This window comes from Rhinolophus sinicus, linkage group LG10, assembly GCF_036562045.2.
Source record: "Rhinolophus sinicus isolate RSC01 linkage group LG10, ASM3656204v1, whole genome shotgun sequence".
In the NCBI taxonomy this organism is placed as follows: Eukaryota; Metazoa; Chordata; class Mammalia; order Chiroptera; family Rhinolophidae; genus Rhinolophus; species Rhinolophus sinicus.
The window spans coordinates 75677135-75701842 of NC_133759.1; the positions used below are offsets into that span (position 1 = coordinate 75677135).

Here is a 24708-nt window from a genome sequence, read left to right on the forward strand (position 1 = left end):
CCGATATTTATATAGGAAAAAATTATATTTATATTGCCCCAAACTCGATACATTTTTTAAAAATAAAGTGATGGGAGGGAGCTCAACAGAGAAAGTTTTTCAGTTCATTCCACATATAATTGGTAGCATATCCAAGTTCACAGATGACAATTGGAAAGGCTCTGAATGTCAGCCAAGGGGACATGTACCCTGTTACACAGACAAAGCAGCTGAATTAATGGTTTAGTGATCAGGGAGTACTGTTTTACAGATTATACAACCTTATTTTACTAGTTGATTAAATAAATAAATAGAAAAAATTAATTCAAAATATTTTATAACCCAACGTGTTAGCTTGTTGCTTATATACAGTTATTTTACTGTGTTTTATGTTTTGGAAAATTGGTTGAGGCTTTTCCATTGAGTAGTAATGGACTACAAATTTAAAATAATGGGAATAAGGCTCCTGGTTAGCATTTTCTTGCAAACAATGTTAAGTGAGAGATGCCTGGGGCAGAGGTATGACCTGTGAAGGAACTTGGACCTGAGATAGCAGTAAGCCTAGTAGTGACCTATGGCCCACGAGTGTATTTTATCAGCAGCCATGACTTACAGGCATGGGGAGAGCCTGAAGTGAGAAGCTGGTCGTGGCTGAGTCTAGGTGTCACGTGGGGAGTCATGTAGGGTCTCAGGTCCCGTTCCCCACATAAGAATGCAGGATATGGTGAGGCCAAAAAGGAACACCCACGGAGCCATATGTAGGGGAGTCACCCCACTATATTCTCGCTGGCTGCTGGGTTGGAGACACAGGAAGCAGGAGCCACACTGTGGGGACAGAGCCCCAGAGAGTAGTTTACAGGCTCTCGGCCTCACGTGGAAAGGTGCTGGCTCGGGTGGTGGATGGCCGTCGCTGTGGCTGATTGGCTGTCGGCTGTGGCCGGTTAGCCGATTGGCTGCTGGTATAACTGCTGTGGCTACCGAGGAGAGCCGAGGACTGCCGAGGACTGCCGAGGATTGCCGAGGATTGCCGCGGAGCTGAGGAGAGCGGAGGAGAGCGGAAGAGAATAGAGGAACAGAGCCGAGGAGAGCGGAAGAGAGGAGAGGAACAGAGTGGGGGAGAGTGGAGGAGAGTCGTCGGTCGGTTGGCGGAAAGGCGGACGGCAGGTCTCGCGTCTGGTGGGCCCAGCCTCCAGTGAGACCATAGTGGTATGACTCCCCTACCTGTGGCTCCATGGGTGTTCCTTTTTGGCCTCACCATATCCTGCGTTCTTGTGTGGGGAGCGGGAGCAGAGACCCCGCAGGCTGCCCCGCCCGACAAATGGCGCAGCGAGCAGGGTCTCCTGCACGACATACACTGTCTGCAACCCGCCGTGCTAACTGCAATCCGCTCTTGCTAGCTCAGCCACCATCTTCTTGCTAGCCCCCATTTGCTGCTAGCGTAGCCACAGCAGTTATATTAGTGGCCAATGGCTCACTGGTTACAGCTGATGGCCATCCAATCACAGTTGATGGCCATTTACTACCTGAGCCAGCACCTTTCCACGTGAGGCCGAAAGCCTGGAAACTGCACTCCTGGGTCTGTCCCCACACTCCACCCCTACAGGGTCTTGCCTCACAATTTACTCGACAAGCATCTTCCACAAGGGGCCCTGTGCATGGAACCTGGAGGTGAATGCAATATCCTGGACACAGCCAAGCTCTCTGGGCACAGCCAGGGTTTCTCAGGGCACCACCAGTCCTTCTGGGCACAGCCAGACTTCCTGGGCTTCTTAGGGTACCACCAGTCTCCCCAGGCACAACCAGGGCTCTCAGGGCACTGCCACTCTCTCTGGGGACAGCCAGACTTCCTGGACTCAGCCAGGGCTCTCAGGGCAATGCCACTCTCTCTGGGCACAGCCAGACTTCCTGGACTCAGCCAGGGCTGTGAGCCTCACAATCTGTACCCCCTCCGCAGGGCGAGAGCTCCAAGTCCTCCCCAACCTGGGGGTGAGGGCCTCAGCAAGCCAAATTCTTCTCATAGGCTGGGATGAGACCTAGTTACAGATTCCTACACGTTTCTCTTCCCAGAGGGAGCCTTGAAACTCATTTTAATTCTATCGCCAGTCCTGGAAGGCCCATTCATTCATTCATGCATTCATTCATTCACCACCTACCATTTAACCTGCACCATCCTATGTTTTTGATATACTCTAGAGGAAACCAGTCTCAGCCCCTGCCCATGTCCCTGCTGCCCACATCCCCACTCAGGCCTGCTGGGTCAGTTCCACTGGTCGTATGCCTAGCAATCTTGTGACTTCTGCCATCAGGGAGATGGCAGAGCTCAGCCGGCACACATACAGACCCTCCCTCCAAACTCAGCCTGTTCTCACACAGACTGTGCTCACTTCAAGTGTTAGATAAATGTCAGCAACAAATTGAACCGGAGTTTTCGATTTTTGTTTTATTGGAACATAGCCTAACATGAAATAAATATTAATTTTCCAAGTTCTTAACCATTTCATAAATAATATTAAGTTAACAGACATCTTACAGAATGCTATGTTAAATAAGATAAAAGTTTACATCTACTTTGCCTGGAGAAAACTGGAGGAAAAATTTTCAGTGATTCTGCTATCTGAAATGTATCACAAATATTTTATTTTTAGGCTTTCTGCCCCTATGAGGTAGTAAAGTAGCAGTACGCCTGAAATAATTGCTACTTTGCCTCCGGTGATTAATTACACTGAACGTGAAGGCTCTACCCTTGGTTAGCTCTCACTCTCATTGCAACAAAACAGCCTTCTCCTCTTCCAAAATCGTTGGCTACAATGAGCCAGTTTAGTCTAAACTTTCAGTTTTCCACTCAGTGTATATTACACCAAGAAATACTTGCAGGTAGTCCAGGAATTTTTTTACTCTCCGACGTTCCCCTCCACACTTTTTCTGTGAAAAAGAACACACAATAAGTATTGTAGGGAACTGTCAATTCCTATAAAAAACAGGCACAGCCAGACAAATACATGGGAGTTTCCACTACATGTTTTTAACTTACTTTTTGGCGGTCTATGTGTTCTTTTATTAAAGACAAGTTTTGGAATAGTTTTTCCACGGCATCCCCTTGTGCAGTTTGATTCTTCAGTGTGTCTATCCCCTGAAAAACTTCTTCAATGCATAGTTGGTGCTAAATGAGGAAGATTTAAATAATATAAGTAATCAAATCCAGGTATTAAAATTTGGTCTGAAAAGTTAGACTCTTGTTTTGTGGTATTTACATAAGTTCCCTTCTCCAAAGAGTTTTTTATTTGTTCTTTTTCTAGGTGGCAAATCAACTCCTATTGAGATATAATTTCCCAAAGTAGATGAGGTTTATATAATTCCTGAGAAATTTTACAAGTTACATAAATTAGGTACTTACGTAAAAATAAAATGTTTAGGATGTCTAATGTAACTGCATTACTGATTGACCTCATATCAGTTTCTTTTTATAGTTCTAGCTGGAATTTAATACTATTTAGACTAATGAAATCATATATTTTACATTTTAATATGACTATGACATACTCCACATGTATACATTTCTATTATACGTCGTGGTCATTTAAATACGTGGAAATGACTATTAATATAGGGCATTTGTTGTATATTTTAAGGTCTACTGACCATGATTCTAAAAATATAATTCTAAGTTGCTAATACTTTCAAAAATACTCTACAGTAAGGAAAGCAGTAGTCAGAGCTGAAAGGAGACTAGGAGGCACCTCTCACCCAGTGTGTGGAATTTTCAGGAAAGAATGCCTGACACAGGCTCTTTGAGATGGGAAACTGATAATATCCCCAAACGGCCTTATCCACTTGTTTAATGGATTCTACTTGTAAAGTCATTCCTAATATTTATAAGTACATACATTCACATCCACACACTCACAAAAAAAATACAGAACGTTAAAGAGTTCCAATGATAACTAACGCTTTATAGCTTAAAATATGCAATTTACTTATTCATGCAATAATTTTATCGAATCATAATTCAACTTACATTTTTATGTTCAGGAGTAGGAATCATCAGGTTCTGAAAAGGAAAGGACATACATTCATTTTTAAAGCACTCTAGTATTCATACCTTTTAATAAAATGATTGTAACATGGTTATCAATTATCTATTACTAACTCTTACAATTTCATTATTAGTAAAAGCTCTTTAACAATTAACCACCATGAATGACTACCGATGACTGTAGGACTCAAAAAAGAAAATTACCCCATCGCCTAGCAGCCAAGTCCGATGAGTGGAGAGCAGTGTCAAGGTCTCTGCCACCAGTCTATTCATAGGACTTTCTACAGCAATGGCACAAACGTAGGCAGCTCCAAGAGCTAGAAAACTCAGAAGCATTCTCATGGCTCTGATAGGTTCAGCCTTTGCCTTGGGCAGAGAAAATGCATTGTACTAGCTTATGTCCCCAACCAATTTATTCTCTCTCTCTGAGGAAATGAATAATTTTCAACAATCAGATAGAGAATGTCTAATAATGGCATGTTGTGAAACTAAATGTTTCCAATGCCTAGTATCTTAAAAAAATAATTTTACTTTTATCTTTTAATAATAAAAATCCCTATTTTTTCCCCCTTTAAAAGCATTTTCTACTGAAAAAGAAAATCTTTGGGTTGACACATCATTGCCCCACATTTGCATTTCTTAAAATCAGAAGATTGAACTTCCTTGTAAAAGATGTACATAAAAAACAGAAGTATAATGTAAACTAATAAATAGAATTTTGTGCTAAAATACATAAATTTAGGGAACTTTTGGTTTTTCAGGTCTACTAAATTCTATCACGGTTGTAGCTAGATTGATCTGCCTTAAAAGGAATTGAAAATACTGGTGGGAAGATGGTGAGTAGAGCAGAGTCCATCAAAACTTAGAGGGGTCAAGTTGTGTTCACTGTGGTCTCGATTCGGATCCTTTCTGTTGCCAGTGACCAAAAACCAAATCCAAACTGGTTGAACCCAGCACGGACTTTATTAGCTCTTATAACCAAATGGTCCCATATGGAAGCTCCTTTATATTTTGCTCGGCTCAGTGACTCTTTCTCAGCTCCATTGTCAGGCATCTCTCCCACTGTGGTCCCAAGATGACGTCAAAACCCCTGGATCTACGTGTATCCTGTTGACGAACAGCAGGAAACAGCAAACTGTGCTTTTCTGATTGCTCAATCAAAAGTCTTAGAATTCAGCCTCGTTGTGCCAAGCGGTTACATGTTCACCCTTGAACAGTGGCCGGGAGATAGGGGTATACTGATTGGCTCTCCCCGGATCTGGAGGTGGGCTTCTTCTCACCCAAATGACATACCTGCGTAATTTGAGGTCCTAGGTGGTAGTAAGAGAGATATGGTTGCTGGGACAGTGACCAATCAGCATCCATCACAGCCACGTAACATATGGACATGGCCTCTCCTTCACGTCTGACAGGGTTGGGGCGTCCATTCGCACCCTGGGTGGGTCACGTATAAATATGTGTGATCAGGGGATTCAACCTTTGTGTTCCTTAGGCTCAGACCTGTAATCCCAGAAAGGAGCAAATGAGGCCCCTTTCTAACTTACACGCTTTCTTCTTCTTGGGCCAGAGCGCACATAATGGAGCTATAAGCCATTTGCTTTGAACGGAGGGTTTCAGTGAGCATCCCGAAGTGATTCCGTGTTGGTGGAAGCCTGACTTTAGGACTATCTTGAATATCCAGGGCAGATGATACCAAACACAAATTACTACCTAGAACCCTTTTCCAAAGCTAGACAGAGTTCTGTAGGAAAAGTAGAGGCAGCTGGGAGACAGACATGCTTCCTACGTGCATGTAATCACCGCTTTGCACAGGCAGGATAAAGGTAGTGTAGGACTTCGATGGTGGCTTTCCTGTACCATGTCTGGTTTTGTTTTCCCGAAGGTTTGGACTCCTGGTTAGACACGTCTTATTTGAACACTGGAAAGCCCTTTTCCTTGAGATTGCAGGAGAGATACTGGTTCACTTCAGGAGTCAGGTAGGAATCCCAGTAGACTTGGAACAAGGTGTCCTTAAAATGGTGCTCTCAGAACTAAAGCTGAGTTCTGGTTGGAGCCTTCCCTCCCCAGAGGATTTCCTGTGAAAGTGTTCGTTGCTCTGGTTCTCTTCTGGCTCCTTTGAGTTACACTGAGGAAGTGCGGGCTTAGAGGAAGGTTTCAGAGGAACTGCCAGGTGACTTGTTATTTTAGTACTTTAAATATGCAAAGTTCTGAGTTTTTAACTCCTCTCTATTATAGGGCCGCTTGGGCAATCTATGTGGTGGATAACTGAGACACTACTAGACCAGCCTTCACTAAGCAGGAGAAAACTCATCAAACACACTGTTTTCAGGAAAGTCATACTGGCTGGCTATGAAAATAAGTGAAATGAGCAAGGTATAACACGACACAGGTGGCGGGGCAACAGTAAACTACAGCAAGTATGACCTGTCTAAAGGTGCTACTCAGTTCCACCTGATTATTGCCATATGATACCCTGGGCTCATGTTGCCAATTTTTTGAAGAAGCCAGCAATTTTGATTATTATTTATAATCTCCTGATTTTTAAATATTGGCAATTCATATTTTTAAAAAAGTGTACAGGGTGCCATTTTGTAGCCTCGATTTACAGTATAACTGTGAGTCTCTATTGAAGGGCTAGTTATTTAAAAACTCCTATTCAAAATTACATTTATTTTTACATTTTTAAAAAATTGTGGCAAAACACATATAACATAAAATTTAACGTCTTAACCATTTTATGTGTACTGTCCAGGGGTGTTAAGTACATTCGCCATGTTGTGTAATCCATCTCCAGAATTCTTTTCATCTTGCAAAACTGAAACTATGTACCCATTAAACAATGCCGCATTGTCCCCTTCCCTTGCCTTTGGTAACCATGCTTTTACTTACTGCCTCTATGAATTGGACTACTTTAGGTAACTTTTGTACAGTATTTGTCTTTTTGTTACTGGCTTACTTCACTTAGAATAATGTTTTTAAGGTTCACCCATGTTGTAGCATGTGACAGAATGTCCTTCGTTTTTTAACGTGGAGTAATATTTGATTGTATAAATATACCACGTTGTTTATTTATTCATCCATCAGTGGACACTGGGTTGCTTCCATCTTTTGACTATTGTACATAATGCTGCCATGAACATAGGTGTGCAAAATCATATTTCGTATAATGCTGTCAGAGTCACTAACTTTTCCTCTATGAGTCTGATCCCCCAACTTGATTGCAGACTCTCTCAGAGCAAGCATCATAAAATAATGTGTTTGAAAGAAATTTTTCATTACAAAATTCCAAACAGAAGTTAATAGTTTTAATTTCCTGTGCAGAAGAATCCCAAGTAACTTCTGTAAATATTCCAAGGAAGTAGAGTGTAAACCCCCCCGCCCCCTTAAGTGAGGGTTACAGTGACTTCATTTTAAAGAGTACAGCATGGAAAAGGGATTATAAGAGGAGTAACTTTGTAGTGGAGAAATCTGTCAAACCTCAGCCAGGTGATCAAGTTCAACATCAACGGTGATGTCATGTTAGTAGCATGTGCCTTTAATATGATATGATAAGAATGGCATTTTATCTCTGTGGTCTTCCCACCAAAAACCCATAAGCTCTGTCGAGTCATAAGAAAAACATTACACATACCCAAATCGAAGGACAAAATACCTGACCAATACTTCTTAAACCTGTCAAGGTCATCAAAAATGAGCAAAGTCTTAGAAACTGTAATAACCCAGAGGAGCCTAAGGAGACGTGATGACGTGATGACTAAATGTAATGTGGTACCCTGCATGAGATCCACGAACAGAAAAAGGACAGTAGGTAAAACTCCCCCCCAAAAATAGAAATTCCCCCCAAACAGTAGAAATTCCCCCCCAAAAAACCAGTGGAGTCTAGTAATGTGCCAATGTGGGTTCCTTAGTTGTGACAAATGTGCCCTACTAATGTGAACAACAGACGAAACTGGTTGCCAGGTAACTCTCTAGAATATTCTTGCAACTTTTCTGCAAATCTAAAATTATTTAAAATAAAAAGTTTATTAAAAATAACGTTGCAGGTTGAAAAAAGTTAATGATTGTTTTTACTATTATTATTAAAGAGACTTTGTATCCCATCAATGTCATGCACTTGAGACTTTTTTCCTTCACCACTAGGCTGTGAGCTCCTTGAGAATAAGGATTTTATTTAATTGATCTCTTCATTCTCAAGGACCAGCCTATTGTAGGCATTCAATTCATGTTTGTTGAATACATAATTGAATGAATAAGCAGGCATTTGGTTGTATTAGTTGAACAAATTAATATGACTACTGTAGAAACTCAAGGAGGCTGAAGGAATACCGCAACTTTAATAGGACTCCTTAAAAAAAAAAAAAGATAGAACGAAGCTTTAAGGAGGCTAAGCTATACAGAGCAAGACAATGTAAACTATCATGGCATTTTAAAAAACCCACATTATTTTAGGAGAACAAAAAAATTAGCAACCAGTATTCAGAATTTTAAAGAAGTATTAGTAATTACACACATTAGAAAAAGGAATTTGAATAGTGGCGAAAAGTTGTATTTAGTGAGTAACACCCATTCTTTTGCCCTAAAACCTGTATTTCTATTAGTGGTTCCCAAATTTGCTACCTGATTGTAGAGACTGTTAACTGTGGTTTTTACTAACTGTGTAGTCATTTAAGGTCAAATGACTTTTCTATGAACTGATTCTAATCAATCAAGTGGGCATGATGCCACACAGTGACTAAATGTAAAGTGATAATATCTTTTTCTTTCCTTGCCCCTATTCTAACCTCTATCCTTTCAATCCCCAAGCATCTTTAAAATAATTTTTTATTGAATAAATAACATTATAGAAAAATAAACACAGAACTTCTTCCTCTTGGCTTTGCAACTATCAGTTTTTTGATGACTTCTTCCAATCTTTACTAACACATAGATAGCTTTACAGAATTGTAATCAATGAATATATACAATCTGTGTTTATCTTTTTTGCTTATTAATACTTCTCTTTTATGTATCTGCTTGTTATTTTAAAGGTTAACTGCTATTAGATGAAATTGATGTACCATGATTTACTTCACATTTGGTTTGTTTCTAGTATTCCATAAGTGTAAACAATGCTACTAGAAAGCTCTATGTATAATTAAAAAATATATATTTCCTTGGGACCATTTGAGATTTTGCTCCTCAGCATATGTCATCAGTTTAACTCAAATAAACTCTTATAAAAATTATGTACAGGTTTGGACGTTCCTTATGTTGACACTTCAGAGAACTCTACTCAAAAAAAAAAGTATAGTTCCCTAGCATGTGATCATTTTTATAGCTTTTGTTACATTTTTACCAGATCACTCCTCTGAAAATATTCAAAGCAAAATCTCATATTTTTACTGTGGGATAGGTTTCTTTCCTTGAAGATTCTTTAGCACGAGAAATCAATAATTTTACTAATATAATATAATAAGTGAAATGAACCCTGAAGGAAGGTATGATGCGAGAAGCAGTGGTAATTAAAGAGATTGATAAATGTATTGGTAAACCTAAATAAATAATGCTGTTTTTAAAAATGACCTATTTAGGGGATTTCAATACAATGAGGAACAAAAATACTAAACAATGATAATGCAGGAGATGGAAGGAGTGATCAGAGTTGGAGCACTTTAAGGTTCTTGTACTGTTTGGAAGGATGCTAAAGATATTAACTTTAGACTTCAAAATAGGCATGTAAAAAATTTTAGAGTAACCACTAAAATAACAGAAATAGAATGCATAACTCCCAAAACCAGTAGAATAAAACATGGGGAAAAGGAAGCTCAATCAATGAAGAAACCAGGAAAGGCGAAAAAGAAGCAAAGAAAAAGCACAGAAAATACATGAGAAATACATCCAAATTTATCAGGAATCACAGTAATTGAAAACAAATTAAACTCACCTACTAAAAGGAAAACACTACAAATTGTATCAAAAATAATCTCATCCATTTTCAAGAGATACGCTCCATGAGAAACAACATTAAAAGGTTGAAAATCAAAGACTGGACAAATACTAACCAAAAGAAAGCTGATGTATTATACTAACACCAATATCAGAAAAAGAATTTATGTGAGAAAGTATTACAAAGATAAAGACATTCACTAACAGGTATAAGATGGTGTCTCATGGTAGTTTTATTTTCCATTCTGTTAAGTCAGATATAAGCGAAACCAAACATTTTCCAGTAGTAGTTTACTGAGAACTGGGAACTTGACCGATTTACCTTTTTAGTTCTTTTTATTTTTCGGGATTAATCATTTTTATTGCAAATCTTTTCCACCTTCCTCCTAGAGTTATCTTAGTTTTATAGTTTCCTATTGTTACAAAGTTGAAAACTTTTGTAATGGAATCTGGCTACCTTGTCATGTCCATTTCTTTCCTTCAACTTGTAATTTATTTTCGGAAGTATTTTAAATTACAGAAAGCATGACACTATTATTAACACTTCCATATACACCTCAAAAATGATCATTTTCTTACACAGCAAAATATCATCACATCTAATATAATGAAATTAACAATAATTCTATTTTAACATTTAATTTCCTGTCTACATTCAGAAAAAGTTTCCCCATATATCCCTGTAATTCCCTTCACATCAGTATGTCCAAACCAGGATCAAATCTGGTACCATGTGTTGTATCTGGGTGACATGTAACTCAAATCTCTTTTGATTTGCAAGTCTTTTTTTTTTTAAGCCTTTTATAATCTACAATAGTTCCTGTTTTAATGACAAGGAGAGCCTGGGCTAGTGTCTTGTAACACATCCACCTTTCAAATTTGCCTTTTCCATTCTTATAGTGTTATTAGCATAATCCTTAATTCCTGTGAACTAGAAGTTCGATTTAAACGTGTGATTAGATTTCAAGTTTAACTTGATTAAAGAAAACAAAACTGCATAAGAGGTGATGTTGGTTGGATACTTCATGTTAAGCTCACAGGAGGAGATATAATATCTGGTTGTCCCAGTCATTGCTAATTTCTTGTGTTACTCTGAGTCATAAAATTCTGCTTTGAAAGAGGGTAATTAATTACATTTCTGAGCATTTCTTTTATTGCTTTCAGAAATATCTAGATTCATCCATCTTGATGATGGTAAATACAATAAGGTATAGATTTGCTTTTTTCTTTTTATTTGACATCCAAGTATGTATCCAAATATTTATTTAAATGGTGGGGGGCGGGAAATGGTCATGGTGGTTACATACCTATTTACATTTGTCAAAACTCATGGAACTATACACTGGAAAGGGTGAATTTTTACTGTATGTAAATTATGCTTCAGTAAACCTGACTTTAGAAAAATGGGCTTTCACTATGTTAAGGCCCTACTACTGGGCAAAAGCCTAAATCAGACGTCCTAGTTTCCTCACTGTTTACACGTCTGGAGTCCTAGTATGAGAATCTCCTTTCAATCAGCCATACAGAATAGATGTGAAAATAATGAACTTACCAGTAAAGTCAATTTTGAATCGTCTTCTATGGAAACCTTGTAAAAGCCCCAATGAGAAAAATTGTACGTGAGAAGTACAGCCAAACAGAGACGCTAAACATTCATTCCTTTAGCTTCTCCTAGTAAATTTCCGGTATTGCGTGAAAAACTACAACAACAAAAACCCCCAACTTTTTTTAATAAAAAAAAAGGTCTTTAATCTTTCATCATTGTTCTATTACATTTGGTTAGTCACATAAGCTATTACTGTAAAATTGCAATCTGTTTTGTTCCATGGATAATTTAAAATATTTACTATAATAACTGACATTTTCGTATTTTCTTACTTGGTAAATTAAGACACAATTCTCTGGCCTTCCCCACTTGCATCCTTTAACATGTGAATTTTTTTTTTTAATTTTAATTTTTATTTATTTATTTAAAAAAATTTTTTTTAAATGTCTTCTGGTTTTCTCAGCGAAATAGGAAACAAGATCATATAAATTGATCATAACATGTGCATTTTTTTAGTTTAGGTATTAAGTTCTATAAATGATTGTCTTGGGAGTGTGTAATTTGAGATTGTTTCCTACATTTTTCTATCTCAGTAATCCAAAATTTTTGTTTGTTTTGATTTTAATGTCTTCCACTATTGTTTTTGTAATGTCTTCCACTATATGTCCCTCCATTAAGTTGGTTTCCAAAATGCACTATTCTCATTTTTGAGAACAGTAATTTTATTTGACATACAAAAAGGTGTACATAATGTATACAACATGATGCTTTGAAGATGAATATACTGTAGTGTAACCATTACTACAATCAATACCATTAGCATATCCATAACCTCCAAATATTTCCTCCCATCTTCTTTATTTTTTTGTAAGAACACTTAAGATCTACCCTCTTAGCAAATTCTTAAATATACAATATTGCTAACTGTAGACACTATGGTATACAGTAGATCTCTTATTATTCATCTTGCATAACCAAAACTGTCTATTTGAACGGTGTCTATTCCTATCTTGTGTCAGTACTTATAGGAGTGGATTTCTTTCACATCATATTTGATATTTTAGTTTTATAACAGCACTTAGCTTTTTGTCTTAAACACCTCTCTACATTCTTAAAAAGTACTGAGGGCCCCAAAGAGCTTTTGAAAAATCTTTTTGAAATTATAGTTGGCATACAATGTCAGGTGCAAGTGTACAACATAGTGATTTGACATTTATATACCTTATGATGTGATCATCACACTAAGTCTAGTAACCATCTGTCACTGTAAGGTTATTACAGTATTATTGACTATATTCCCAGTGCTGTACACTACATTTCCAAAGAGATATTATGTGTTAAAACTGTCAGTGTTTACTCAAGTAGAAATTAAAATTGACATTTTTTAAGCACAAGAATGTACAAGCACACGTTCCAAGAGTCACCATTGCGATGGCGTCACCACATATCATGTGCTCACTGGAAAATATATTAGGGAGCGAATGAGTGAAAAGAGCAAATAACGTCTGAGTATTATTAGAAAAACAGTTTAGACATAAGCGGATTCCACACCCCTCCACCCCTCCATTCCAGAGTCCCAGGATCACACGTTGAGAACCGCTGTCCGTCATAAGCCTTTGTGGCCCCTTAGAGTTAGTGGCTTTCAGTGTTGTCCAGGTCCCCAGCAAGGAACCTGAATATACCGCCACTCTTAAGCCGTCCCAGCACCCAACCCCCGTGGGCGGAACTGCTCCTGGAAGCCAGAGCTGCGCGCGCACCGCCCGCCTTCCACTTCCCAGCGTACCCCGGGACTGTGGCGTAAATGCACGCAGGCCGACGCGACTCACGTGACCCGCCGGGCAGCCGAGGCGGGAATCTGTGAGTGGGCACGTTTGGGGTGTCCCTGGGCTTGTGTTCCGTCTCCCGTGGGCATCCCCTGGCCGGCACCCACCCGCTCTCGCCCGCCAGCCGGGAAGGAAGCCGGTGTGAGAGGAAGGGTTCCAGTAGAGCCTTCGCTCCCCCGGAGCCTCACGGCCCTTGCTCTGCTGCGGCCTCCCTGCTAAACCTTGCTGGTCTCTAGGCCCCTGGTGTTGAGATAAGAAACATTCACAAACATGTCCCGGATCGAAAAGATGAGTATTCTTGGCGTGCGGAGTTTTGGAATAGAGGACAAAGATAAGCAAATTATCACTTTCTTCAGTCCTCTCACAATTTTGGTTGGACCCAATGGGGCGGGGAAGACGGTAAGTCATAAATAGCCGCCTTCAGTTTTTCGTGTCACCACATCTTATGAATCTGGAGAATAAAATATCTGGAGAGTTCGGAACGCTGGTTAGGACGAGAGGCGTCCCTACGGCTCAGCGGCTGCGTTCTTGGGGCCCCAAGAAGTGCCTGTTCCTCCGGGTGACTCCCCGGCCCTGGGGCGTGGCCTGGTGTGGTCTTTAGCTACAGCCACTTGAGTCAACCAGACCCAGCGTCCTAAGCCGGACCAGGCCTGTCTGGTGGACAAGGTTTCTCTTGAGAATGCCACGAGAGCCGGAGCTACCGCTTCGCACTCTTAAGAGTTCACAGTCCTACAATGAGCTTTTTTGTCTGCATTGATGTTTTTTAATACTCGCCTTGCCCGCAAAGCATAGCACCCACTGTCCCAATATAGGGATTTGTATAAAAGTTATAAAATATAAATATGTGAGTTTCCACGTATGCCAACTGTCTAAGCATAATAAATGGGAAACATGGCTTAGTTTTAAAATGAAACTGATGCGGTGGGGCTTAGTTAAAATGGAAAACATCAGGCGTACCTCGTTTTATTGCTCAGGGCTTTTATTGCGCTTCACAGGTGTTATGTTTTTTACTGAAGGCTAGCCCCTCCACCCAGCAAAAAGATTAGGACTCTCTTTATTGTGGTGGGCTGGAACCAACCAGCAATATGTCTGAAGCTGTGCCTGTATTTTGTTGTTAAGATGTGTAAAAAATTTGAGCACAACTTATTTACTGTGACTTTTTAAGGCACTGGAAATATTTAGAAATTTGAGTTGGGCCCTGGAATGGCAAGCAATTACGGAAAAAGTATAGCCAAGAGTCTGTTTGGAAGGGTGGCTTGAGAAAAAGCAAAGTGATGACAGTGTAACAGGGAGAAGAGTAAATGCAGTTTTGTGAAAAGCATAGAAAAAGGAAAGGTTTAGTGTTGAGAGTTGAAAGCCTGACTTGTCTACTTTTGTTTATGTAAAAATATCATTTTGAATGCCTGTTATGTACGTAGCATTATATTAAGGAGATACTGTAAAGGAGACTAGTATTTATGAGCACTGGCTGCCTGAACACAAATTTTTTGCTTCGTCATTAGCTGTGTGAATGTGGACAAGAGTGACCTAAATGCTCTGTGCCCCAGTTTTCTCATTTATAAAATTAAGATAAAAATAGTTTCTACAGTCTAGATTAATGTCTAGAATTAAATGATTATGTAAATGTGGTTAGTACAATAACTGGCATATAGTAAGGTCTATGTAACTTGGTCATTGGTTTTGGGTGGGTTTTTTCTTTAACTTTTTCAAGAATTTCAGCTTTATTGAAGTATAATTGACTGTAAGATATTTAAAGTATACGTCTGGTAATTTGGTATATCTATATATTGTGAAAGGATTCCTTCCCCCTATCTAATTAACACATCCATTACTTCACATATTTATCTTTTTTTTTTTTTGTGAGAACATTTAAGTTCTACTCTCAGCAAATATCAATTATACAATACAGTGTTATCAACTATGATAACCATGTTTTATGTTAGCCATTGTTGTTATTAACCTAAATTAGCTTAAAGGGTTTTAATTGGAAATAGAAAAAATTTTTTCCAAATAGTAATTGTTTATTTTATTTTAGTATACTTTCTTAGTTATATGGCTTTTCTGTCAATTCATAGCAATTATTCTTTAACACTTAATCATATCTGTATTACAGGTTTTATGTCAGTTTTATCTGCTTGTATCCTTCATAGTCTCAATGGTAAAGAATATTTTTATAATGAATATTTTTATTTATAAAGAATATTTTTATGATAAACTTATGTGATTGATGCTCTTTTCACTAAATAATATAATTTTCTCTTTCTTTAGACCATCATTGAATGTCTAAAATATATTTGTACTGGAGATTTCCCTCCTGGAACCAAAGGGAATACATTTGTTCACGATCCCAAGGTAATGGTGCTAGTAAAATTTTGTACTTTTAAAATAAAATTTTTATAATTATGAAAGTGGTAACAGCTTATTGTAGAAAACTTGGCAGTGGAAAAGTATAAAGAGATATGAAAGTCACCCACACACAAGTCTTAGCACCCAGTGAAAACCATTGTTGACACTTTCTTGCATTCTTTTCTGCTTTATATATTATTTTACATCGCTGAAGTCATACTCGAATCTTGTATTCTGAGGGGTTTTTCCCCCGCTTAACTTCATAAAGTCTCATGTCGTTAAAAACCTATATTAAAATCGTAATCTTGGTGTTTTGAACATGGGTGCTTTTTAAAATCTTTATACGTTTTGTATGTGTGAAATAGTTCTTCCTTAAGATATGTAATCTTGAACATTTTTAATAACTGAATAATTTTCTTACATTTAATTGCTTTTAGCTTTTCATTAAAATGTACTGTGATGAAACTCTTTGTGTATGAATCTTTGTTTGAATTATGGTGTTTATATTAATGTGTGTAAAGGACATAGAATTTTCTATACATATTTTGACCTATAGGTTTTTCTTGTTTCATATACTATAGTGGAGTCATGTGCTTCTCTCAGTATCTCCCCCCCACAAGAGTTCATTGTATATTTATTCCAGGCTTTTTTCTGTGTTTATGAAAACATCTGTGTGCGTATATAAATATACTCACATATGTATTTTAATACATTTAAATTATTTAATACATTTAAATACATTTTATTATACCACTGTATAAATCAAACATTTGTTTAGTGACATACTGCATATGTGTTTACACACACACACACACCAGGGGTGCCAAAAAAATGTATACACATGACTTGTATTCATCTTTTGTTATCAGTATATATTGAGTATTACTATTTTAATACAGTTTTTCCTTTCTTAAAATGTGTATACATTTTTTTGGCCCCGTCTGTATATATACACACACTTTTATTTCATTGTTTCACTAAATAGTATTCCATTGAGTTTATATTCTATAGTTTATTTAACTGACCCCCTGTTGATGGTCATTTAAGTTGTTTCTACTTTTATGACTATAGATAACTGTAATAATGAAAATATTTATTAATTTTCCTCGTAGAAATAGAAATATCATTTAGTGCATTTACTGAGCCCTCTTTACAGTCACTGTTCACACCTTCTCTCTCTTTAAGCCTACAATCTGCTCTTCTCCATTGATGATCTTGCCTTGTACTTTATTGAGAAAATAGGAGGAATCATGAAAAGTCCCTCATTTTCCAATCATAAAATCTATCAAACTACTTTGCTTATGTACCCCATACTGTCTATTTTCTCTTCTTTATTAAAGGTAAATTGTTTATTGTTTTATGTAAAGGTCAACCAACTCCTCCTGGAGACTGGATCCAATCCCTTTTGTCAAGTCAAGCATTTTGCTTTTCAGTTCCTTCTTGCGCCTTTATCAGCAGTTTTCCCCTTTGTATAGGATCATTCATATCAACATGTAAACATGCTCTAGTAGCTCCAATCTACAAACACAAAAAACTCCCTTTACTCCAAACCATCCTCTGGCCACTACCTCTTCTCTGTTCCAGTTTATAGCAAAATTCATAGGAGTTGTATGTACTCATTGTCTTCATTTCTTTTTTCTTCTTTTTTTTTTTTTTTTGTCTTCATTCTCATTTTCTCCTCAGCCTACTCTGTTCAGATTTTTTTCTCCCCCTCACAAAAACTGGTCTTGTCACCAGTAATCTCCATGTTGCCAGATAAAGTGGTCATTTTCTAATTGTAAGTAACTTCTCAGCAGCTTTGATATAGTTGGTTATTCCCTTAAAAAACATTGCTCTCTTGGCTTCCATGACATTATAATATCATAACTCCTTTTTCACTGGCCACACCGTACTCTCCTTTGCTGAGCCTTCTTTTGCTTGACTCTTCTTAGATGATCTCACTCAGTCTCATCGCTTTAAGTTCTGGCTATATGCTGATGACTCCCAAATTTATATATTTAGCCCTAACTTCTTTCCTAAACTCTAGACATATATGTCCAGCTGTTTGTTTGGGTATTTAATGGGCATCTCAAATTTAACATGTTCAAAACAGAACTCTTCGTTCCCAATACTCTCATTCCCTGTTACGTTCTCAAACTCAGTACTCTCCAGTTTAATAAATGATGTCATCATCCACACATTTGCCCATACCAAAACCTGTGTGTCATTCTTTGATTCCTTCATCTCACCTTGTTTCAAATTCATAAGCAGTTCTTAGCTACTCTTCTAAAATATGTTTAGAATTTGCCCTTTCATTCCATCTCTGTTGCTCTTTTCCTGGTCTAAGCCACCATCTTTCCTTTGAACTACTGTATTTTTGCCATGTATAATGCGCTCCTGTGTATAATGTGCACCCATGTTTCTGGCCCAAACTTTCAGGGAAAAAGATCTTTCATTTTAATGTTTTAATTCAAATTTTTATTTGATTACATTTAGGTACTTGTTTTTTGTTTTATAAAGGAGTTTTAGCATTTATTTTTTAACATATTATGGTACAAGAAATTTTAATGTAACAAATAATTACAAAACACAAGAACAGATACAAGGTACAAGAAATTTTATGTACCAGTAACAAATTTATGATATTTAGGCATCATGGAAGGTCAAGAACTGTTTGTTGTTGCAAGTTTGTCGTAAGTTCAGTAAAACTGATTATCATATTCCAGGGTATTATTTTGCATACGGATATTGTTATTCACTTCTAGAGTTACACTTTAACTCATAAGCATAAATAAAAAATTAAAAACATTTATATAGATACAGAATTACTACCCATGTATAATGTACATTCTTATTTTTCCCTCACAAATTTGGGCAAAAAAAGTGCACATTATACACAGCAAAATACGGTATTCTAATAGACTCCAAACTTGTTTTCCTGCCCACATTTTTTTAAAATTCATTTTTTAGTTACTTGACAATATTATATTAGTTTCAGGTGTACAGCATAGTGATTAGACATTTATGTACTCCTATGATGTGATTACCCTGATAAATAGTACCCATCTGGCACCATAGATAGTTACTGCAATACTATTGACTATATTCCCTATGCTGTACTTTACATCTGTGTGACTATTTTTATAATTGGCGATTTGTACTTAATCCCTGTCTTTCTTTGCCCATCTTCCCAACCCCCCTCCAATCTGGCAACCATCAATTTGTTCTCTGTATCTATGAATTTGTTTCTGTTTTGTTTGTTCATTTATTTTCTTTTTTGATTCCACATATAAGTGAAGTCATATAGTATTTGTCTTTCTCTGTCTGACTTATTTTACCTAGCATAATACCCTGTAGGTCCATCCATGTTGTCGCAAATGGCAAGTTTTCTTTCTCTTTTATGGCCAAGTATTACTTTATTGTATACATGTACCACATCTTTATTTGTTTTTCTATCGATGGACATTTGGGTTGCTTCCATATCTTGGCTATTGTAAGTGATGCTCCAGTGAAGATGGGGGCATATATATCTTTTTGAATTAGTATTTTGGGTTTCTTCAGATAAATACCCAGAAGTGGAATTTCTGGGTCATATGGTAGTTTTATTTTTAATTTTTGAGGAACCTCCATACTGTTTTCTATAGTAGGTATACCAATTTACAATTCCACCAATAATACACAAGGGTTCCTTTTTTTTCCATAGCCTCGCTAACACTTGTTTGTTGATTTATTGATAATAGCCATTCTGACAGGTGTGAGGTGGTATCTCATTGTGGTTTTGATTTGCATTTTCCTGTAATAAGTGATGCTGAGCATCTTTTCTTGTGTGTTGGCCATCTGTATGTCCTCTCTGGAGAAATGTCTATTCATGTCCTCCGCCCGTTTTTTAATAGGATTTTTTTTTTTATGTTGAGGTGTATGAGTTCTTACATATTTTGAGTGTTAACCCCTTATCGGATATATCGTTTGCAAATATTTTCTCAGGTTGCCATTTATTTTATTGAAGGTTTCTTTTTCGGTGCAAAAGCTTTTTAATTTGATGTAGTCATATTTGTTTCTTTTTGCTTTTGTTGTCTTTGCCCTAGGAGACATACCAAAAAATATTGCTAAGGCCAATGTCAAAAACTTTATTGCCCATGTCTTCTTCTAGAAGTTTTATGGGTTTGGGACTTAAATTTAAGTCTTTCATCCATTTTGAGTTTATTACTGTATACGGAGTAAGAAAGTGGCCTGGTTTCATTTTTTGGCATGTATCTGTCCAGTTTTGCCAACACTATTTATTGAAGAGACTCTACCCCATTGTATATTCTTGCCTCATTTGTTGTAGATTAATTGACCATATAGGCATGGGTTTATTTCTGTCTGCCCTCATTCTTGAAGTTCTTTTTTTCACACAGCAACCCGAGTTATCTTTTACATATTTTCATTCAAGAGGTAGTGAGTTATCCAAAATCCGGAGGAAGAACAGTGAGTGTTAATACTAAGTGCAAAGTCCCTGAGGTAGGACCGTGCTTGGTGTGTTCAAGGAATCACAGTAGAAAAATGGTGAGGGAAAGACTGGTAGAAAATTAAGTCAGAGCGACAGAAGCGAATAGATCCTATAGGACTTTATTTAAATTGGAATCTATTGGAAGATTTTTAAGCAGGGAAGGGGCATTTTACAGTAATTGGTCTTGCTGCTGAGAGAAGACTCTGTAAATGGCAAGGGTGGAAGTTCAGAGACTAATAAAGGGGATTATGTGATAATAAATATTAGTGGTTTGATTAAGATGGTGGTGGTAGAATGGTGAGAAATGCTTGGATTGGGGATGTAGTTTACAGGTAGGACCAACAGATCAGCTAATGGTTTAAATGATGGTATATGAAAGAAGTAGGATCATCAAGCATTTAACTCCAAGTTTTTTGACGTGAACAACTAGATAAAATAATGTTGCCATTTATTGTAATGGGGAAACTCTGCAAAAAGAGATTTGGGTGGCTGTGGTTTAAACATGTAAATTTGGGGTGTCTGTTAGATATTCAAAGGACATGTCCATTAGGCAAATAGAAGTATGTCCAGGGAAGAGGTTTGGACTAGAGAAAGAAAATTAGGAATCATTGATATGTACAATTATTTATATATAGTTAGTGTTAAAGCCTGATGGTGTCACATAGAAAGTGAATATAGAGCAGAGATCCAAGACCTGAACCTAGAGCACATTAGCATTTAGAGGAGGAGGAGCCAGCAAAAGATGCTAAAAGAACAAGTAGTAAAGAAAGGAAAACTGGGAGAGTCATGTCTTGGAAGATAAGAGAATAAAGTGTTTCAAGAAGGAAGGAGTCATCAACTGTGTCAAATATATTGATAGCCGAAATAAGAGGAAGGTTTGGCTACGTAGTGGCCACTGGTGATCTTGACAAAACCAGTTTCAGTAATCTGAGAAAACGAGGTAAGGAAGTGAAATACACAGAATTGTTTTATGAGTTTTGCTGTAAGTGGAAATGAGATAGGGCAGTAGCTGAAAAGGTTTGCAGGATCAAGGGGAGTTTTGTCTATTTTTGTTGTTCTTTTGTTGTTGTTTTTTTTTAATTGGGGAAGGGGAACAGGACTTTATTGGGGAACAGTGTGTACTTCCAGGCCTTTTTTTCCCCCAAGTCAAGTTGTTGTCCTTTCAATCTTAGATGTGGAGGGCGCAGCTCAGCTCCAGGTCCAGTTGCTGGTTTCTAGTTGCAGGGGGCACAGCCCACCATCCCTTGCTGGAGTTGAACCGGCAACCTTGTGGTTGAGAGGATGCATTCCAACCAACTGAGCTATCCGGGAGCTCAGCGGCAGTTCAGCTCAAGGTGCCGTGTTCAATCTTAGTTGCAGGGGCGCTGCCCACCATCCCTTGTGGGACTTGAGGAGTTGAACCGGCAACCTTGTGGTTGAGACCCCACTGGCCCATGTGGGAATTGAACCGGCAGCCTTCGGAGTTACGAGCATGGAGCTCTAACCGCCTGAACCACCGGCCGGCCCTGTTGTTTTTTTAAATTAACTCACTCATTCATTCATTCTGATGTTTCCATGTTGAAAACATCTACCAATTTCAATTTATCACCCACTCCCCTTTCCAAATGCTTTCATCTTTCTAGAGCTGTTTTTCTCAGCTGTCTGCTCATGTCCTCCCTGTGGTTCTTTTGGCCTTGGTGGTTTAGCTCTTTTCACCTGCTACCCACTTTTCAGCTGCTGTTATTTCCCAGTTCTGAGCTCCCACCCACGCTGTTTTGTTCATCAACTCTTCCCACCTGAGTCCTCACACCTACTTCTGTGGGTGGAGCCATTCCCTTCACCTGAATTGCCTGCATCCTTTCAGTTTTCCTAACCTGCTATGTTCTTCTCATCATTTCAGTTCCTCTCACCCTCTTATATCTTCAGCTTCTCTTGTCTTTCCTTTTACCTGTTTTAATTTGTCTCTACACCTAATACTGTTTACCTTGTCTTAAACATGTGCTCCCAAGATGAAGAATTACAAAATGGAAAAAATATTTTAAGCAACTGTTCTCAGGCATTGGACAACAGATGGTATAGAGCTGTGATCTTTCAGGAAAGATAAATATAGGAGGTTATACTACACATGCAGTTCAGCTTCCTAGCTAGGGATATTTTGTAAGCTTTGGCACATGGAATTAGAACCCAACAGAGAACAGTGGTATCACTAGGCAGGTGAAACAAAGATAGAAGTTTGGGTTTGCTTGGGTGGCTGTAAATAATGGACAGGGTACAAGAATGAGGTTGCTGTGCAGAGATGGCCACCAGAAATGTGTGTAAGGAACCCTTGAGTCTTTGGCCAAATACTGAGCTACACGTGTCCAAGATGAGATTGAGTGAGGGCTAGCAGAGAACAATGATTGGGGTAAAGGGGTGGCACTGTGAGCTGGAGATTGTAGAGGTTACACAATGCTGGGAGGTGGGGGGCATTTGTGTCCTGATATGCTGGAGGAGGGAGAGCTTGTGGAACTCCCTAGTGCGCTTTGGAAACCTCAGAAGGGCTATCCTAACAAATCCTACAAATTTTGACAGAACCAAGCTGACTCTCCAATAAATTAATTGCCTGCCAGAACAAAACTCAACATTTTTTAAAGGAAGTCAACACAGTCCAAACTCTGAATGTAGCATCTCTAATACCAGGATATAATAAAAATTAGTGGACATATCAAGAAACAAGTGTGATTCATAACTGGAAGGAAAAAAGTGAATAGAAACAGATGCAGAGATGATAGATTTTTGGAATTAGCAGACAAAGGATTATAAAAGCTATGACACATAAATTCAAGAATTTAAAGGAAAAATGGCCATGATGTGTGGGAAAAGATCTCAGTGAAGAAATAAAACTGTAAAAGATCCAAGAAGCTCAACACATCACAAGCAGCATAAACACACTTATGTTGCACATCATTTTCAAATTGCTGAAAACCAAAGACTTAAAGAAACTCTTAAAAGCAGACTGAGGAAAAAGTAGCACATTATGCAGAGGGGAAAAATAATGATTGCTGACATCTCATCAAAAATTGTCCAAGCCAGGAGATAGTGAGATGACATCTTTAAAGGGCTGGAGAATTAAAGTCACCCTAAAATTCTGTATCCAGCAAAAATATCCTTCAAAAATTGAGGATGAAATGGAGAACATTTTCAGATTTTTTTTTTAAAGGCAGAAGTTTTTGTCACTAGCAGATTTACACTATAAGAAATGTTAAAGGAGGTTATTGAGACTGAGGGAAAATGATCCTAAATTACTCCTAGAGTACAGGTTGCTGTAGGCCTCTCCCACTTACAGTCCTTAATAACAAGGTTCAAAAGGATCAAATCTCAAGAAACTTTGCATGCTGAGCCAAGTTCAACACTCAATAAAGGAGTAAAAATAGTCTTCACTCAACAATAAAGTTCACAATCAAAAATTACCAGGCATGCAAAGGGAAAACAACCAGGAGATAACTCAATCATAAAAACAGGTCCAAGATGAAAGGGATAATAGAATTAGCAGACAACCTTAAAACATAAATCTTACAAATATCTAGAAAGATGTAAAGGAAAACAAGCATATCAAGAGAAATGGAAGATAGAATAAAAAGACCCAAATAAAGCAAAAGGAATAAAAATGTTTTAAAAAATAATAGGTTAAAAGTAAATGGATGGAAAACATATACAAAAATATGCCAACTAATAAAAAGAAAACTGAAGTTTTAATTAGTATCAGACAGTATACTTCAGAACCAGGAATGTTACTGGTGTAAAAAGAGACATTTTATGATGATGGTCATTTCACCAAAAGGATACAACAATTCTAAATGTAGAACTTTAATACAGAAGAGGCAAAATCTATGGAACTGAAGGAAAAGTAGATAAATCTATAATTATGGTTGGAGATTTCAACACCCCTCTCAATAGAGAAACAGAAAAGTAAGAACAAATATCAGTAAGGATATGGAAAACTTGAACACTGTTGACCAAATTAACCTAATTGACATTTATAGGACATTTTGATGAACAACAGAATACACATTATTTTCAAGAGCATATGGAACATTCACAAATATTTTGGACCATAAAAAAGGGAAATACATTTAGAAGGATTGAAGTCATTCAGAGTGTGTTCTCTGACCGCACAAAAATTAAATCAATAAATAGAAATCAATAAACTGAAAAATAACTGGAAAATCCCCAAGTATTTGAAAATGAAACAGCACTTCTAAATAACCCAGGGATTAAAGAAGAAATCACAAAGGAAATTAGAAAATACTTTAAAGTGTAGCATATAAAAAGTTGAGGGATATAGCTGAATAATGGTTAAAAATTTGTAGAATCAAATGTTTATATTAGAAAAGTAAAAAAGTTTAAAATTAATGACCTGAGCTTTCATCTTAAGAAACTTGAAAAAGAAGAGCTAATTAAACTCAAAATAAGCAAAAGGAGGAAAATTGATAAAGATAAGAATCTAATACATCTTAACACCAAAAATCCCCAGTCAGGAAAATGCAAGTATATTTTGGATATTAACCATTTATTGGATGTATCATTGGCAAATAACTTCTCCCATTCATTAGGTTGTCTTTTCATTTTA

General features: G+C 37.5%; 2 protein-coding genes across 5 annotated transcripts in view; one reads left to right on the forward strand and one right to left on the reverse strand.

The window, feature by feature from the left end:
- Positions 1 to 2566: 2566 nt before the first annotated feature.
- On the reverse strand, positions 2567 to 11593 carry IL5 (interleukin 5). 2 transcript variants are annotated; one of them, XM_019756016.2, is made up of 4 exons: positions 4217 to 4354; positions 3995 to 4027; positions 3011 to 3139; positions 2567 to 2901 (listed from the first exon to the last, which is right to left on the reverse strand). In XM_019756016.2, the coding sequence occupies exons 1-4, from the start codon at positions 4352 to 4354 to the stop codon at positions 2797 to 2799; spliced, it is 405 nt and encodes a 134-aa protein (XP_019611575.2). In that variant the 3' UTR covers positions 2567 to 2796. The 2 variants fall into 2 exon arrangements, 1 of the variants encoding a protein (XP_019611575.2); XR_012489510.1 differs by lacking the exons at positions 2567 to 2901; positions 4217 to 4354 and adding an exon at positions 11490 to 11593.
- A 1700-nt stretch (positions 11594 to 13293) lies between these two features.
- Positions 13294 to 24708, forward strand: part of RAD50 (RAD50 double strand break repair protein) — a 97209-nt gene continuing 85794 nt past the window's right edge. For 2 of the 3 annotated variants that reach the window (XR_012489778.1, XM_074313488.1), the window contains exons 1-2: positions 13294 to 13705; positions 15575 to 15658. Coding sequence is in view for 2 of the 3 variants with exons in the window: in XM_074313488.1 (XP_074169589.1) it covers positions 13577 to 13705; positions 15575 to 15658 (213 nt within the window). In the remaining variant the exon portion in view is untranslated. The remainder of the gene's footprint in view (positions 13706 to 15574; positions 15659 to 24708) is intronic. The other variant, XM_019756106.2, reaches the window with a different exon arrangement.